Here is a 19,818-nt window from a genome sequence, read left to right as displayed (position 1 = left end):
AGAGAAACCGAGAGCATCTCTCCATTTTGATGTGACAGTACATATCTTGCAGGTTTACTGAGCACATCCAGTCATTCTCCTGCAAAAAGAGCAGGATAGATTGGAGTGTGACCTTCCAGAAGTTTGCCTTGGCAACTGACGGATTCAAGGTAGATGGGTCCAGAAATGGCCTCAAGTCCTGTTTTCTTTGGCACCAAAAAGAACCTGGAATAGATGCCTAATCTGGACTGGTCTGCGGGGATGGGCTGGATGACTCGTTTTTCTAGCAGCCAGGAAATTGCCTGTACTGCTGCCTCCCTTTGTGAGGGTGGAACATCTGGGAGGGACCTGGCCAGACATGGCCTTTGAAGGAAGGGGATTGAATATCCTCTGGATATGATTCGCAACACCCACTGATAGTCTGTAATTGACTCCCAACCTGATGGGTGTAGCGAGAGTCGGCCACCAACTGCTTCCAGAGATGAGCAGCCGGGCAACCATTCAGAGCTGTTGCTCAGGCCTGTCCGAGAACAAATCCCAAGACCATTGATTCCTCGGCTCCCCTCTGCCTCGAGGACAGCATCCATCGAATCACCCTCTGCCTCTAGGAAAAGGAGAGTCCTGGGCATCTTGGGGATAACCCTGAGACTTCTGGAACTACACCTTCTTTGCCCCCTGCTGATTCCTAGAGGGGGATTGTTGAGGGGTTAAGAAGCGGATTCCAATGGCAGACAGAATCTTCCCGTCCTTCTCTCTCTGGACCAGTGTTTCACATACCATCTTTCCAAAGAGCATGGAACCTTCATAAGGGGCATTTGTGAAAGACGCCTTGAAGGGCTCTAAGAAGGTACAAAGCCAGAGCCAAGCATGAGGCCTGATGGCAGCACCTGTCCCAGCAGCTCTAGCGGCACCCTCTGTAGCACGAGAGAGAGAGAGAAGGCACATAGAGGTATTGACAATGGAGGTGAGGGTGCATTCGACAGAAGAAAACCTTATCTTCCGCCAGTATGCTACCTGGAGTAGACTCTGCAACCTCCTTCATCAGGTCTCGCTGAAGCCCAATAACATGTGCCATATAGTTCAGCACATGCACAGCGAACGTGGCTGAAGCATAGGCCTGCTTCCCAAAATGGTCCAATGTCCTAAACACGAGGTCTGGTGGGTGGACTGTGGAGCTCTCCTGTGCGAGCTCCTTCTTGGTGGCCACTGCCACGACCATGGCATCGACAGGGGGTCCTTTTGGCCAATGTGTCTTGTCTGTGGGGACGTTCAGGACCTTAGTAGGGAGCTTGGGAATATGCTCCACCATGTTGGGCTCTTTCCACACCTAAGAAATCACAACATCCACCAGAGGATCTGTGGGAGGGGACACCCAGGAGGTAGAAGGTCCTGCGCCAAATGCCTCCAGAACACTGACCCGTCAAGGTTGGGTTTTTGGACAGACCACCCCCTGCACTGTCGCAGGATCTTCATATCTTCAAATGAGACATCCTCTAGGCATAATCGGGGGGGGGGGGGCCTCTCCTTTCTCCAAGTTGGTGTCTTCTGTGAGAGACTCCAGCGCGGTGTCTATGTGCCTCCTTTTACACGTACATTTTCAAGGAATCTCCCCCTCAGGGGGGAGTCTCTGGGGAGGACTAAAACATCTAGCTGTTCCTGTGCAGGAGCTCCCTGGGGTGAAGAGCAGGCTATCACGGAGGCAGCAGGATGGCAGAATCCGGACCAGAAACAGAGGGAGCCAGGACGGATTCTGAAGACGAGATCATTAAGGGTCTCAATGGGATAGAGAGAACCCTCTCCACCACCTCAAAGGCAGAAGGAGAATGAACCTCATGAGTAGGGGCTATAGACAGGTCCATAACCCTCTGGCATCAATGGGAGAGCCAGTGCTGAACCTTCAGGGGCAGAGACTCCGAATGGAAGGCTCTGCTCTGAAAAACACGTAGCTGAAACCATCCCCTTGGATCTGACATTGAGGCTACAGCTCAGAGAGCCGGATGGATCTGAACTCGTTGGCTCCAACCTGCTCAAGGTAATTTCCAGTGTTGTGGTACCAGGAAAAGTCGGTGCCGATCCTTCAACACCAAGGGTCCTCGGATCTGAGGACTCTGAAACCGGGGGTCAGATCAGAGGAGGAGTAATCGAGATGAAGGCAGACTGCATGCCGCCCCTGCTCCGGAGGGAGAGGGGGCAGGCAAGACTCCCATCTGTATCTGGATGCGGATGAATCTCCCCCTCATTCTGTCCACCTTGGCTTCAAAAGGCTTTGGGTGGACTGGAGGAAGAAGCCACAGACATCGGCCTAGAAAGATGGTGTGGTGACACCCAGGCCAGGAAACTGCTCCGAAGCACATCTGGCTTCAGGGAGATTCAATCCTTAGAGCCGAGCAGAGCTTGGCTGGTAGGCCTGCGGAGGAGGAGTGGTCAGGGGACCACTTCCTATGCTTGTCCCTATGCTTGTGTTTGTCCCTGTCCCTCTTAGCAAGATATTGAGTCCCAGAGGCTGGGCAGAGATGGAAGTAGTAGCCGGGGTAGCAGTAGAAGAGGTGGCCTTGGCCCCCGTGGTGTGTGGGGGGAGAGGGCCTTTAAGAATATGTTTATTCCTCCTGTCAATCAATGCACAGGGATTGAATCCCGCACAGGTCGAGTAGGAGGAATCAAGATGGGCGACCCCTAAACAGTCAAAGCAAAGTGTGGCTATCAGCTGCGGAAAGCTTATGGCCACACTCCATGCATTTGCAAAAACTTGGTTTGGGAGTCTCTGCCATGGCCAAGAGAGAGAGGCCCAAACAGTTGAAACACACACACACACTCCTAGAGATAGAACAGAAAGTTTTTTTTTTTTATCGATGCGGAAGGGGATGCGAGAGGAAAGGTAGAAAAAGAATTTCTAGATACAGAGAAGATCTAAAGCGAAAAATATGGACACACTTCAACCAATAATATCTCAGAGCAATGGATCATGATGCTTACACAAGAGTGGCAAACAAAATCTGAAGGGAGGAAGGAAACAGTGGCATTATGGGTAGGGGAGGAGCTTGGAGCTCAGATCAGATGGAGAAATGCAGCTGAGTCAGATCCATGCAAGATCAGTGTCCCACAGGTTGAAGAGCAAATGAAGACAACTTCAGATTTAGCACCCTCATTAAACAAACTCGCCAAAATTTCTAGAACGGATTGAATTGGAGGCTGAGAAGGAGTCTATCTGATTTTGTTCTGTCCAACAAATAAATCTTTTCTATTTACTTGTAGAGTTTTCTAGTAGAGGGCTTATGGGAAGATAAAAGTATGGAACGGACAGCAGAAGAGAGCAATGGTTGTCTGGCTAGTAAAGGAATTGGAGACACCACTCTGTTCGTTTGAGATATTCGGGTGAACCGTGCCTGCTGGGTGAGACAGGAGGTGGGGAACTGGATCCAGAATCCAAGGTGGACATTGTAGATAAGGTCAAAGGAAGGGAAACCAAATCTGTCGAGGACAGTATGGTGCAATGAGTATGACTTTGCTCTTCAACCGGGCTGCTTTCTGCATGAATTTGGAGATTAGGGGAGTCAGAGGATAAGTGTATAGAAGACTGGGGCTGCAATATTACAGTAGAGCATCCCTTGTCGATTCCCCAAGTGGAGGGATAAGAGCAAAAAGCTGCTGCACTTGTTTAAGGGAGAGGCAAAAAGATTGCAGCAAGGTTGGCGCCACTAACTGAAAATTATTTCCATCACTTTGTTCTTGAGACACCACTCATGAGGTAGTAAGATGGGCCTGCGGAGTTTGTCTTATCACATTGTACTTCCCCGTAATATGTGTTGCTATTAGAAAACAGTTGGAAGATATCTCCCACTTCAAAAATTGTAGCCAGCACACAAGGGTGAGATGTACCAACGTACTGTTTAATAAAGTGAAAGCAAGATAAACCAGTTTCGACTGCTAAACCAAAGTCTTCTTCAGTGTCAAATAAAATAAAATAATCACCAATACCACAATAAATATTAACCACAATTAGTAATCAGGCATCCCATAGGTTGATCATAATAGTCCATCGAGTCCAGGTGGGAATAATCCCCCCAGTCTAACTATCCACTTCTCTTTATTATCCAATATAGTATGCCAACCAATAGGGTTATTCCTTTTGCCTGAGATAATGTCTATAATAGTGAATCTATAAGCAGCAGATGAATGTATTACACAAGGGCATTTGTAATCCTTTTGTGTTTGATATCACTTAAATGCTGGCGGACTCGAAATTTAAATGTCTTAGAGGTTTGGCCTACATAAAAGGTCCCGCAGGAACACGTGGCAAGATACATCACCCAGTCTGAGGAACAATCAGCAAAAAAGTTAATGTCATAAACTCTACTTGTATTCCGAGTACTGAAACTCTTGATTGTTAATTCTGTTGCAGTGAACACAGTGACCGCATGAAAAACATCCAATAACGGCCTCACCTGTAAGTGTAGACTGTGTCGAACCCCTGCCCTTATTCAACCTCTGTTTATAATGATTTAAATGTGCCCCCTGTCTTTCCTCTTCTGAAACCAAAATAGCATCTATTCTGAAAAACCCGTCCCAATTTGTGGTCCGACAATAATATGTTCCAATTCTGATGAATAACCTGACAAAACATGTCAGTGTTTCGACCATATGTGGTAATAAACCTGGGTTGAGAGAAATTAGTTTTTGGTTTGTCCTATGTCATAAGATCAGACCTGTCTCTACATGATACCTGGTGACGAGCCATGGTTTATAACCCCTGCATTTAAATCTTCGGACCATATCATGCCTGGAGTTCGCATATTGTTGAGCATCGGAACAAATCCTTTTGAGTCTGATAAATTGTGAGTTGGGAATGTTCCGGGTGACGTGTGGCAGATGAAAACTGCTGGCATGTAATATGGAGTTGTATTGAGGGAACTTGCGAAAAACTTGGGGTGTTCAGTGTACCATCAACATTCTTAATCACAAGAACATCTAAAAACGTTATCTGATGTTGATCATGGTGGCAAGTAAATTGTAAACCCCATTTATTATCGCTGATGTATTGGACAAATTCTTCAAGATATTCTGCATCTCCCCTCCATATAAGCCAGCAGTCATCTAAATAGCGGCACCAAATATCAAGTTCAGGTATGTAAATATTATGTAGGGCATCATAAATCAATTGCTCCCCTATGTACGCCATAAATAAATCTGCGTACATAGGGGCAAATGATGCCCCCATGGCAGTGCCACGCATTTGCCAAAAACATTCCTCTTGATAGTAAAAAGGTAAAAATGGGAGGGGTTGGCATAATGGTTAAGATGTTCACCTTATAGACACAAGGTGCAGGGTTCAAGTCTCACATGGCGTAATTGGCTAGGCTTAAAAAATGGCCCACAGGGGCAGTTAGCCTAGTACTAATCTATGAATCTAAAAGATGTTCATAGTAAGAACTTTTTCCGTAAGCCCAATCAACAGTATTGAACCCAGGAGGATATAGCTTGGAGGTCTGTAACCAATATTCCACTGCCAAAAGACCAGCCCAATGTGGTAAATAGTCTGCCCCTCAAATTGGTTGGTCTGTTCACTAAGTGAGGTAATCTCATTCAATCCCTGGTCAATACATGTCATAATAGAAAGCCAGGGCTTCCACAAAGCCCATTGAGGCTTGCTGTTGTACCCTGGTCCAATGTTCTTCTAATTCCTGATCTATCATATGTACCAAGGGCTGTGTCCTTACTCGTAAACCCCTGGGACTAATATTTTTGGCCATATAAGCTTTGAAAAGCCTTTTTCTTACAAAATATTTGAAATCTTTGTTGAAACATGTTCAGTCAAGAATAAAAGATACTACATAATCTTTACAGATTCTTTCTGATGCCCAAACTGAACGTGAATGGTTTCTATGTACTTTGGATGTAACCACCCTTTATACCAATATTCCACAATGGGCCGGTCTTTTGGCAATGGAATATTGGTTACAGACCTCCGAGCTACATCCTCCTGGGTTCAATACTTTTTTGATTGGGCTTACGGAAAAAGTTCTTACTATGAACATCTTTTACTATCAAGAGGAATGTTTTTGGCAAACACGTGGCACCGCCATGGAGGCTTCATTTGCCCCTATATACACATTTATTTATGGCGTATGAATACGAGCAATTGATTTATGATGCCCTACATAATATTTACATACCTGAACTTGATATTTGGCGCCGCTATTTAGATGAATGCTGGCTCATATGGAGGGGAGACGCAGAATATCTTGAGGAATTTGTCCAATACGTCAACGATAATAATTGGGGTTTACAATTTAATTGCCACCATGATCAACATCAGATAACTTTTTTAGATGTTCTTGTGATTAAGAATGTTGATGGTACACTGAACACCCAAGTTTTTCGCAAGTTCCCTCAATACAACTCCATATTACATGCCAGCAGTTTTCATCCATGTCACCTGTAACATTCCCAAGTCACAATTTATCAGACTCAAAAGGATTTGTTCCGATGCCCAACAATATGAGAACTCTAGGCAGGATATGGTCCAAAGATTTAAACGCAGGGGTTATAAACCAGGGGCTATCACCATGGCTTGTCACCAAGTATCATGTAGACAGGTCTGATCTTATGACATATCGGGACAAACCAAAAACTAATTTCTCTCAACCCAGGTTTATTACCACATATGGTCGAAAAACTGACATGTTTTGTCACGTTATTCATCAGAATTGGAACATATTATTGTCAGACCACAAATTGGGACGGGTTATTCAGAATAGATGCCATTTTGGTTTCAGAAGAGGAAAGACAGTGGGGGCACATTTAAATCATTATAAACAGAGGTTGAATAAGGTCAGGGGTTCGACACAGTCTACACTAACAGGTGAGGTCATTATTGGATGTCTTCCATGCGTTCACTGTGTTCACTGCATTAGAATTAACAAAAATCAAGAGTTTCAGTACTCTGAATACAATCAGAGTTTATGACTAGCTTTTTTGCTGATTGTTCCTCAGACTGGGTGATATATCTTGCCACGTGTTCCTGTAGGGCCTTTTACGTAGGCCAAACCTTTAAGGCATTTAAATTTCAAGTCAGCCAGCATTTAAGTGTTATCAAACAAAAGGATTACAAATGCCCTATACAAACATTGTGTAATACATTCATCTGCTGCTTATAGATTCACTTTTATAGACATTATCTCAGGCAAAAAGGAATAACCCTATTGGTTGGCATACTATATTGGATAATAAAGAGAAGTGGATAGTTAGGCTGGGGGGATTATTCCCACCTGGACTTAATGGACTATTATGATCAACCTATGGGATGCTTGGTTACTAATTGTGGTCAATATTTATTGTGGTACTGGTGATTATTTTATTTGACACTGAAGAAGGCTATGGTTTAGCAGCCAAAACCAGTTTGTCTTGCTTTTACTTTATTAGAGAGTATGTTGGTTCACCTCAACCTGGTGTGCTGGCTACAATTTTTGAAATGTTCCATGGTTTTGCCCTGCACTGCTGTACCTGCAAGTTCTGACATTTGGTATGTTAAGATATCTCCCACTGCCACACACTGAGGGCCTTCTTCACATTTGGGGGGGGGAGGGGTAAGATTGGTTCCCCCCTGCTTGTTGATGTACCAAACTATTGACATATGGTCTGTCCGGACTGCAGTTGTTCCAAGAGGGAGAGAGCCCTGGAATGCTTGCAAAGCCCGAAACACCGTTCTCATCCCCAGAACATTGATATGCAAGTTGGCCTCTTTGGGGGACCAAGTGCCTTGGACCGTTTTCCCCAGAAAATGCCCACCACCCCATCTGGGAAGCATGTGTGGTCACTATGGCCTTGGGCTGAGGGAGGATGAAAGGATGACCTTGTAATACCTGTTGCGATTGCATCCACCAGCAAAGATATCTTTTACATACCCGAGTTATTCTTTTCTTCTCTGACATAGGTTGAGAAAATATTGACCACTATGTTGCTAACATCAATTGTAGAATTCTCATGTGGAATCTCACTAAAGGAACTAAAATTATTGCCTCAGACATTGACCCTAGGGCTTGTAGAATCAATCGGGCTGAAATTCTAGTACTGCAAATTATTTTCCTGACCTGCATTCTTAACATTTACACTCCTGATACAGGAACAGAAGCTACCATAGAAACTGTGTTGAACACTGCTCCTATGAATTCTAATGTCTGTATTGGTTGTGAGACTTGTAATTTACAGTTATTCCAATTTGTGAACAAATTTGTGCCACTTGATCTTGTCCATCTATCAGATGATGCCTGGTTGGGGGTGGTAATAAGGCAGTCCTCAGGATAGGAAAACACCCAGAATCCTTGTAGTCTCAAGTGCACTGCTACCACTGCCATGCACTTGGTAAACACCATAGGGTCTGTGGTGAGGCCAAAGGGCAGTGTTCAGAACTGATAATGACTGGCTCCCAGCTCGAAGAGTAAATATCTTCTGGATCATCAGTTAATCTTTATGTGATAGATCTTCAGGATGCATACTATCGAGCATATCCAGTCGTCCTTGCTCAGAAAGGGCAGAATGGACTGAACTGTGACCACCCGGAACGTTGAGTGTCAAACTGATGTGTTCGATACACTGAGATCCAAAGTTGGTCTCCATTCCCCTGTTTTCTTTGGCACTAAAAAGAATCTTAAGTTCCAAGTTCTGTTTGGTCTGGTGGGACCTCTTCGATGACTCCCTTTCTTAGCAGATTTTGAATTTCCAGTGTTATTGCTTTTCTCTGACAGGGTGGAACTTCGGGAAATTTTCTTGATAATGGAGGAGGTAGGAAAAAGGGAATTATATAACCTCTGGAAATAATTCTCTGTACCCAACTGTCACCAGGCTCTTGTGCAGAGTTAAACGACCCCCGCCTACCTCCAGAGATGGACAATCTGGCCTCCTTTCAGGAGTGCTGAAAGGGTCTGTTGGAAAAGTAATCTCTAGACCCCTGGTTTTGCAGATTTCCTCTGCTACAGGGTCATCGCCTTCCATTATAGCTAGCTCCCTCCTCAGCCTCTGGGGGGAACTATCTCCACGTATGTCCTGGAAGGGACCTTGGGACTTTCTGAACCACATTTTTTGACCCCCCCCCATTGATTCCTGGAAAAGGTCCTCTGAGGGGTCGAAAAATGCACAGCCACTGCAGGCAGGGTCTTTCCATCTTTCTCACACCAGGAGAGTGTGTCCTTCACTGTGGGGCCAAACAAAGAAGAGACGTCAAAGGGAGCACACTAATGAGGACATGAAGGGCTCTGCAAAATCACACAAGCACATCCAGGAATGTATCTTTAAGGAAATGCCTGAACCTGTGGCCACTGAGGTGCCTTCTGCAGCATGTAAGATAAGCCTTATATACGAATTAGATATAGCTTGTAGGGTAGACAACTGAGACGCTACTGAAGATTGAGCCTCAGCAGTTTCGGTTCAGGACAGAGATTTTGGTAACTCTTTAATCAAATCTACTTGAAGTCCTGTAAACTGTGCCAGATAGTTCAGCTGTCTGAGTGCAAACATTGCTGAAGCATAAACACGCTTCCCAAATCTGTCCATCACCCTAGACTCTCTGTTAGGGGGATGTACAGTGGAACTCTGTTCCACAAGTTTCTTTTGGTAGCTGCTGACACATGTAAGGCATCTACTGGTACCCCTTTTACCACAACATTTTCTGCCTACTGGTGGAGCCAAAATCTGGTCTGGCCTTTTGGGGATTGGCTCAACTGTATCAGGCTAAATCTACTCCCACTTAGAGACCAAGTCAGTGAGCTCATCGGTGGGTGGAGTAACCCAGGAGGTAGACAGGCCAGCTCCAAAGGCTTCCAGAAATGTTGATTACTCCGAAGGGTCTTGGGAAACAAGCCACCCTTCTACTTACAAGATCTCAAGAATGGCTCCAAATGAGACATCACCGGGTGATATTGGGGACCCCTCTCCTTCATCGAAGTCAATATCCTAGGTGAATGACTCTTGAGGAGAGTCCAAGTGTCTCCTTTTGCACCTCCTCTAGAGACTTCATTGGTGGGGTCAGCTGGTGAAGTATCAGAAGAGATTAGGATGCCAAGCTGGGTGATCTGGAAGCTTTGGGCTGGCTGTCCCTGTGAGGCAGAATGCAGGGGTTCACGGTGCAAAGTCACCTGAGAAGTGGAGGGTGGTTCCAAGGGGATAGGGCCAATCTGTCATGCCGGAGCAGAAAACACACTTCACAAGCTCAAACACACATCAATCCAGAGAGAAGGAAGACAATGGAGCCGAAGAAGCAAGTTTTTGGCTCATCACCTCCTTCCACTCCAAGAGCAACCCACCCGAGGCAGAAGCTGGAGCTGAGCTGTCCAGTGAAGAAGCTCCAAGAGGAAGAGAGCTTAGAAAACCTTAGAGTTTACTCCAGCCACCTGGATCCAACAGGGACACTTCGGCTGCGAGAGCTGGTTTTGAGCATGTTGGAGCCAGTGCACTCATAGTATCTGGATCAAAAGAAAGGGCTTTCTTCGGATCTGAGCCAGATGGACCCGGAATGCTTGGATCTGAGGATTTTAAAATAATAGGCTGGGAAGGCGCCATAATAGGTTGAGTAGTGGATGATCGTGCTTCCTGATCCAAGGGGGAGGAGCCATAAGAACTTCCATCTGAATTTGTTCCATGAGGAATTTCCTCATCATTTGCTCCACATTCTCTTCAGTAAGACTCCTGGAAGAAAAAGAAAATGCCAGAGATAGAGACAATAGTGCCTTTCCAAAAAAGGGAAAGGCAGTCTAGACAGCACTAGATCCAAACTAGGGGAGTATGTGGTCCTGCGTAGAGGCTTTGGATCCAAGACATTAGGAGTTTTGGATCAGATTTCTTTACTTTCTTAGGGGGTTCTAATGAAGAAGAGATGGAAGACTCTGAAGGTTTAGGCCTCTCCAATGCGTCTTTACTGTTCTGTTTGGGGGATTGAGCCCCAGGGTAGGCTCAGAAAAAGAGGTGGGCTGCAAACCCTTTAGTATTAATTTATTTCTCCCATCCGGAAGAGCAAATGGATTAAACTTGTTGCAAATGCTGCAGTCTATCTTTAAATGATCTAGACCCAAGCTATAGATTCAAAGAGAATGGGCATCAGAGAAAGGTAATTTGCGCCCACACTTCTCACATATGTTGAATCCCAAAAGACCTTTTAAGGACATCCTGTCAAGTAATATAAACAACTTTTTTTTTAAACTAGGAAAGACAGAAAAGTAAAGTATCACTAATGATACTAAAAACATTACACCAAGTGTACTGGAAAGATAACACAAGCAATGGTAATTTTAGGACACACACAATGTGAAAGGGCTGGGAAGGAAACTAGGCCTATGAAAACTGATAGGAAGGAAAATACACTAATAAGTGTACTAAAGGAGTTTAGAAGTACAGAGATGTAGAAGAAAATATATTAAAATTATTTGAGAAAGGGAAACTATATGGAAAAAGACATCTCCCACTCTAACTCGAGAGAGCTGAAGGTGACCTACGTCTTGAAGTGAAGGCAGCAAATGAGATCTTAGAGATGTTAAGATTTTGGGTTTCTTGGCGGCTACAAGCTAGTGTAACGACAGAGCTGGATCCGAAGTTGAGATCCAAACCCATTAGTTGAGGACTGAGTGAAAACTGAAATCTGATCAAATGTTTAAACCTCATACAACTGTTGCCAATTTGAAAACAGAAAGACCTCTCCTTTCAAGTTTCTGATTTATGATGATAATGTATGAATGTGGATGTGCCAAGTTTGGTCCCAAACAGCAGTACTACGCATGAGTACAACTTAGTAATAGTGCTGGCATCCCTATCTCTTGATAGTCGAAGCAGACTCCTAGACTGACCCCATGAGACTGTCACTGCTACTGTACCCAAATGAAAATGTATAGAACAGGAAGCCAAACATTCTTCCTGAAATGTGAAGCAGCATAATTTAAAATGTTAAGAATCAGTATTTTGAATCTTTATTGCATAATTCTACAGTTAAAGTCCCATGCTTAACAGAGTTCTATGATGTCTATAAAGGACAGAGATCTACTAATGGTTTACGGAAGCAACATTTTTTTTTACTAACAGTAATACAGAACTACTACTTTTATTTTCATCTTTCTGACACTCCCGAAAAACAGACGTAAGTCAATACAACTATGATACAAAAGATTGCAAAATGCATCAAATATTCTTTATTGAGGTATAATATACATTATACAAAAAGTATAATTTCTCACACTTTGACAGAAATTCTGTAATATAAAAATCAAATAAAATTTAACTAATGTCTTCTCAATGGTATCTTTCATAATCACAATAAAATGTAACAAAAGTGCAAAGGGGCAAAAATGGCCCCAGATTAGTATTAAATTGCCACCAAGGGGTCACATACCCACAATAAACAGAGTGAATGCATGTGATACCAGTAGCAAATAAAAGTCACAGAAAACGTCCACCAGTATAAACACAACAGATTCTCTAGCATCAAACTTTTCTGACACCCTACTGTTATTACTACCTCATAATGAGTCACAACTACTGAAATGTGAACACTGAAGGAAAACAAAAGGAACAACTTAAAAACAGCCAGTGCTAAAAAAAAAAAATACTAGGGATGTCCATCTGTATTTGCAACCTGACTTCTCAAAAACAAACTGCAGCACACTGAGATTCTCATTTCCCAGTTGATCTTAGCTTAATTAGGTATGTAGAAGTGATGTAAGGCAACAGTTATAAATACGTCTGTATATCAGTATGTACTTTTTAACAAGCTTCCTGTAAACTCAGACTGACACAACTTCTTGGAAGGAGTAAGTGAGATTAACTTATCCAGGTAATGGAGAGAAAAACAGTGCACATCACTTCTTTCCTTTCTTTGAAACACCAGCCTTCTTCCCTGCTTTGGTAGGAGGTTTACAGTACTTTGCTTCCATGGCAGCCAGAAAACTGTCAGCCGTTTTTGCACGATCTTCTTGCCTTTTCTGTAATGATCACAAAAAATAATGAAAACGAATTCTGAATGTATAAGTTTCATCATTTATAATGCATTTCAATTCATATATAATCTAAGAGTTCAAGGTGCTAGGCCTGATAAAAACTGAGGTTACAATGGAACAGACCATCTCTTTTACTGCTGGCGTAAAAACGGTAACATCTGTGACGTTTACCTTGATGTAACCAGAATGGTTTTCTGTGAAGAATATGGTTTCTGTCTTAAGTGAAAAAGAGGTAAACCAAATTTCATGCTCCCACTCACAATCTGAGTCAAGACAAAGCATGCCTGTCTAGGCAATGTAACATAATAGTAGATACTTAAGTCTTGTCGCCTCACAGTAAGACGCTGTCCGGTTCGATTCTCAGCTAGAGCGTCTTCTGCGTGGAGACATGCGTGAATGGCGTACCTTCGTTGAAGGCTGGGCGTCAGGCCTGGCAAGCCGGTATGTAAAAATCAACTGCCAATCATTAGCGGACTGGAGTTCTGCTGTAGCGACCCCTAACTGGGAAAAGCCGAAAGACACAAACAAACTTAAGTGTGGTCAATGTTGCTGTTATTACAATACAGATCTCAGATACTGGCCAAGTGCAATACCTACCCTGATTTTCAGAGCTGGGCAGCCTTCCCCTATGGCCGGGTTAATGTCACTTCATCTCAGGCATAGTCATGTACCTAGTATAGAGGCAACATCCACTCATGCCATCTTTAGTTCTTTCTTGCTCACTAATAGGACAAGCTGAGTCAAAGTTACAGCTAAAACAAAACCTGCCATATGGATTTAGTCTGTTATTTTAGAGAATCTAAACCCGCCCAATAGACATGAACAAGGAAATGAGGATGAGGAAGAAGAGAAAGTGGGTCTCCACCTCATCCCGTGAATGCTCCATGCAGTACAGTGGATGAAGGGACGGAACTAGAACTGGAATAATCACAATCAAATGTCTACTATTATTGTAAGTTGCTAACACAACTTACTTTCTTCTTCATGTAGATCATTGCTGCAGTCATTACAATAAGGAATTTTCCTAAAGCTCTCCCTCACAAGAAGGGTAATTGGCTTTCTGATTGGATGAGGCCTATAGAATGACTTTTAGGAAAGCAAAGGTAAACACAACTCTTGCCCTGGAAATTACATCCAGTCTGTAATGTTTCACAAAGCTGTAGACAGTAGGCCAGGTCGCTACCCCTACAATTTTGTGGACATCAATCCCTTTGATGTATCACTTTGAAGAACAGGGCCCGACTCTTTCCTGCACTGGTCTTTCTTAAGACTCATAACAGATTATGAAAAGTCATAGCCATTTGGAAACTTTTTTCACCGTCAATCCTAGGATGTTTAGAGGAAAACAAGCTGATTTTTCTAGTGGCTTCAGCCATCCAACATTAGAGCACTGTTGCAGTAGCCCAAGATATTTGGGTTATATCCTTGACTACACTAATGACATGAATCACCACAGCTTTCAAAGCTTAGCCAAATAAAAAGGTAGTCTGGGTGCAAAAATCACCCCCCCCCCCCCAATTCTTCGCAAAACTGATGGCTGGCTAGGAATCTTTCGAGGCTGAGCAGATAAGTATCCTTCTGGTGAAACATTCCACTACAATTATCTGTGGAAAAACTTTTTCTGTGAATATGCTATTTTTACGCCAATAACTGCTTTTTTGTTATGGTATACAACTGAAAGAATTTTAGGTATGTAATGTTTGTGTCAAAAACTGTGTAAAAAAAATCAACTTTCTTACTGACATATTCTACATTTTTGTATACAGTAAGTGTATGGGAGAGGCAGGATTTTGTGCTTTTGGGGATTGTCATGGGAAAACTGGACCTAAATACCTTAATTTCCTTACACAAACCAAAAGACAGCTGGTTCACCCAGGCTAACACTGTGCTGAAAAGCAAATAAACTGTCTGTGCAATCCAGTAATAAAAGTTCTGTTAAAATCCAGAATTTAATGAAAAGAATGAAATAAAACAAAAATAATAAAAATTAAGTCCCCTGTCCAACAATAAGCGCTTTCGAATAGTTCTTCTTCAAATCGTATAATCAAATGGGACATTCATCTGTATATACAAGCCATTCAAAATTACTCACCCAGTGAGAATATCAACACCAAGGTTCCAGCCAATCCATGTTTGGATTTCTCCATTTGATTTGCATAAACCGGGTTAACAATCCCTTTTTCTAAATGGATGCCTCACACAGCTTGCTAATGTTCAGTACTAATGAAATATGCAAAGTAGGTGATGTTAGTAACCAATAGCACTTCCAAAAGAAGTAACAGATGAAGCAGCTAGCTTTCATGCATACTTAGAAGCATGCCTCACACTAATGTACTGGAGTCAGAATATGCAAAATAGGTAAACTAAATGGCCAATAGTGGCTTCCAAAAAACAGCAAAAGACAAATCTGCTAGCCTTCATGTATTCTTATTGAAAAACTTGTCAAATAATCTCAAAAGCAGTTATTTACATATTTCCAATATTCAATAAAGGAAAAATGGCACAAACAATAAATGGATGATCTAAGTAGCCAATGGTGGCTTCCAAGGAGCGGCAAAAAACAAATCTGCTGACTTTCATAAATTTCTATTATGAAACTTCTTTTCTTTAATCTAATTAACCCAAAAGAAGTTTTTCACATATCTCTGATGTCCAGTAATGGGGATGGCAAAAAATATATATATAGTAGTATGCATCACTATCAATAAAAAATAGGCCATGTTATTACTAAAATTTCATTTCTCAAGACAGGAATATAGCAGGACAAAGTGACAATAAATGTCAAGGCTCCATGTCTTGCATGGCCACATTTGTACCTCGATAAATTCACATGGTGACTGCCTATAAGTTTTTCCTGAGAAGTGTATAGGTATGTTATTTCACTCTAGCAATGGACGCAAATTTCAGACTTCATTTCATCCATCCAAAGTCAGTATATATAAGTTTCTGACTTCATCCCATCCATTCAAGATCAACAGGGAACTTTTACTAGAATTCCACCATCTCTCTGTTCAGATGTTTATCATATTGTCCAGTTTTGTATTAATGAAACCAGAGCAGGAAAGATATGGGCATATTAAACTACAAATAGCATATGTCGACAGCATCAAATCGTCTAATCTTGACACTAACACAATTGAACTTAATCAAACTTCCGTTAGGATATAAATGCTCTTATAAAACAAAATAACAAGTATGTTATTTCACTATAGCAATGTATGCAAATTTCAGACTTCATTCCATCCATGATCACTGGACATCAGAGATATGTGAAAAACGTCTTTTGGGTTAATTAGATTAAAGAAAAGAAGTTTCATAATAGGAATTTATGAAAGTCAGCAGATTTGTTTTTTTGCCGCTCCTTGGAAGCCACCATTGGCTACTTAGATCATCCATTTATTGTTTGTGCCATTTTTCCTTTATTGAATATTGGAAATATGTAAAGAACTGCTTTTGGGATTATTTGACAAGTTTTTCAATAAGTATACATGAAGGCTAGCAGATTTGTCTTTTGCTGTTTTTTTGGAAACCACTATTGGCTGTTTAGTTCACCTATTTTGCATATTCTGACTCCAATACATTAGTGTGAGGCATGCTTCTAAGTATGCATGAAAGCTAGCTGCTTCATCTGTTACTTCTTTTGGAAGTGCTATTGGTTACCAACATCTCCTAATTTGCATATTTCATTAGTACTGAACATTAACAAGCTGTGTGAGGCATCCATTTAGAAAAAGGGATTGTTAACCCGGTTTATGCAAATCAGATGGAGAAATCCAAACATGGATTGGCTGGAACCTTGGTGCTGATATTCTCATTGGGTGAATAATTTTGACTGGCTTATATATACAGATGAATGTCCCATTTGATTATACGATCTGAAGAACTATTCAAAAGCGCTTATTGTTGGACAAGAGACTTAATTTTTATTATTTTTGTTCTTATTTTGTTTTATTTCATTCTTTTCATTAAATTCTGGATTTTAACAGAACTTTTATTACTGTATTTCACAGAGTTTATTTGCTTTTCAGCACAGTGTTAGCCTGGGTGAACCAGCTGTCTTTTGGTTTGTGGATTATTTATTGGACAGTTCACCGCAGCAAAAGGGAATATCTCTTCATTTTTTTGCTACTTATATTTCCCTCTGCACACGGCTAACAAATCTAGCGGACTCAAGGAGTAAGACAAATGCTGCTGTTTTGGATTTTCTCCAAGGAACGAATATGGAAAATGCAGACAATTTGAATCCACTACTGAGCTTACATTTTGATTTGAATGAAGCTAGCGTTGGAAGTAATCCTAAGGAAAATGCTGATAGTTCCAGGTTTGAAACCATACTTAGGGATGTTGAAACTGCTGCATATAAACTGAAAAGACTTACTTGGCAGCGGTACCATTTAGAAGCATATCTGCATCACAAAGTTATACCTAGAGGCAGCATCACAAAGTTATACCTAGAGGCATGCGGGTCAAATGCATGCCTAGTTATGGGAATCCGCATCCTTCATTATTAGCAAGCTGGCAGGTGATTAATCTTGAAACCAGCTTCAGGTACATCAAACTTCTGTTAGAATATTTTAAACCACAAGAAGAGAAGACTGTTCAACAGATACAAGACAAACAGAACTAGAAAAGGTAAATTTAACTCCTTATCATATAAATAGATAGGAAACGTTACAGTTTAATTTGAATATCTATGAGACTAAAATAAAAGAACAGAAAATTAAAAAACTGAATAGAGATGTATTGGATTTCAAGCATGGACGTATCTTCGAATGGCCAAGGGAGGAACAATTAGTTGGACAGAGACAACATGTTCCAACGTTTAGTAACAGTAATTTTAGTAATGGAAAAGTAAATCTGGAGACACGCAATATTAACTTTGTGGATAATTCACATATTGAAAGTGAAGTTCAGAAACTCAGCACAGCAGGAACTTCAGGTTCTGACAACATTTTAACTAACACTACTGAAACATCTACTTCAGGGGCTATACCTAAATTAAAGGGTGCCCACTTACCAGTCACCACTACTTTGCCAATTTTTCTGAAGCAGAATTATTATACAAGCAACAGATCACGAAGTCAAGACCGGAAGAGGAAAAAAACCCTGATGTGAACAAATCGTTGGTGGTGAATATATCCAGTTGTGTTTTAACAGCAGCTGAACAGTCGATATTGCAAAAAGGTTTGACTTTTATTCCCTCTTTCAGATCTGATTTAAGTGAATTTGTCATTGATCTAAAATGTTTTGGTCGAAATGTTACATTGAAGAATATATTTGGTAATAAACAGGAGCTCAACAAGAAACCAACAAAACCTAGCACATTTGTACCAGTTAGCCACCCAGCAGTTGAGTTATTTACAAGATTATGTACCAATGAAGTAGAGAAATTGAGGTCGGATCCCCGTACCAAACATTTCAGTAACATAACCTCAGAAGAGGAAGAAGCTATTCAGCATTTACAACAGAATTATACTGAAACCAGCAGACAAAGGTGGAGCTATAGTAGTTATGGATTCCACATGGTATTTCAGTAAAATGGAAGGATTCGAAAACTTATACTGCAGTTACACCTTTGGATGTCAATCGAGCTATACATAAAGTTAGATCATATCTACATGACATGGTTTTACAAAGGCAAATTGACTTAGATCTATTTAACTTCCTAGATGTCACCAATCCTACAGTTCCCAGTATTAATGGCTTACCGAAGATACACAAAAAGCTTCAAGATCCACCATTACGTCCTATTGTTTCCGGCCAAGGTTGGATTACAGAAAATATGTCTATTTGTAGAAAGAGAACTGAAAGAAATTTTAAAGAATCATGGTACAGTATTAAGATATACAGATGACTTTCTTCATAAAATGCATCCAGTGATGGAAGCAATAATGTATAAATCTAGCCTTCTTCTTACCACATTAGATATCAATAGTCTTTTTACTACCATACCGAATGAAGCAAGTATAAATTCAATAAGAATAGTAATATCTGCAAGGAAGAATGCATTACAGACTCAAACTTTTTGTGACCTACTTGAGTTGATTCTGGAGAATAACTTTTTCTTATTTGGTGAGCAAAACTATTTACAGAAATGGGGGGGGGGTGCCATGGGCACCCCCTGTGCCAATAGGTATTCGAACCTAGTTCTAGTTCAATGGGAGTTGGAATTTGTTTTAAATACTGACAACCCATGGTTTGAGAACATTCTGTACTATGGGCGTTTTGTAGATGACTTGTTCATACTATGGAAAGGAAGTACAGAGCAATTTCAACTCTTCCATAATTATTTGAATACAACCACCTCATTCTTGATTTTTAGCTCTAACTATTCTAAACACACAGTAAGTTTTTTGGATGTTAATGTTACACTCAATGAAATAGGAGAACTAGAAATCGAACTACACAGGAAAAGTACCTGGCGTAACCATTACCTGCTGAAAAGCAGTATGCATCCTAGACATATTTCCAGAAACATCATGAGAAATGAAACAAATAGGATTCATAAATGTTGTAACTGAGAGGACACACGTAATAGAGAGGTGAGTCTTTTACAGGAAAATTTGAAAGAAAGAGACTATAAGGGGAAAGACTTGAGGTTACCAACGCAGGAAAATGAAGATAGGAAGAAGGATAAAGATACACTGACCAGGTTTTGCTTTAACATATAGCACGGATAACTATCAAATTCACCAAATAACTCAACATTTTTGGCCTATTTTAACGCAAGATTCCCAGCTGAAAGATATAGTGGGAGAAAGACCACGTTTCTGCTATAAAAACAAGAGGAATCTAAAAAGATTATTGTGCACAAATACACAAAAGACGAAACGGATTCAAGGACAGAAGGGGACTTTCATGTGTGGCA

The 19,818-nt window shown here is 41.4% G+C and overlaps 1 protein-coding gene across 1 annotated transcript in view; it reads right to left on the bottom strand.

Annotated features, from left to right (window-relative positions):
- Positions 1 to 12,123: 12,123 nt before the first annotated feature.
- DNAJC9 (DnaJ heat shock protein family (Hsp40) member C9) overlaps positions 12,124 to 19,818 on the bottom strand; it is a 670,462-nt gene continuing 662,767 nt past the window's right edge. The window contains exon 6 of the mRNA XM_044056088.1: positions 12,124 to 12,935. Within this exon, the coding sequence (XP_043912023.1) occupies positions 12,813 to 12,935 (123 nt within the window). The 3' untranslated portion in view covers positions 12,124 to 12,812. The remainder of the gene's footprint in view (positions 12,936 to 19,818) is intronic.

The sequence above is a fragment of the Protopterus annectens genome, chromosome 14.part0 (genome assembly GCF_019279795.1).
Source record: "Protopterus annectens isolate FY-2018-M chromosome 14.part0, PAN1.0, whole genome shotgun sequence".
Lineage (NCBI taxonomy): Eukaryota > Metazoa > Chordata > Ceratodontiformes > Protopteridae > Protopterus > Protopterus annectens.
Note: the sequence above shows the minus strand (reverse complement) of the source record. Positions and strands in the feature narration are given on the sequence as shown.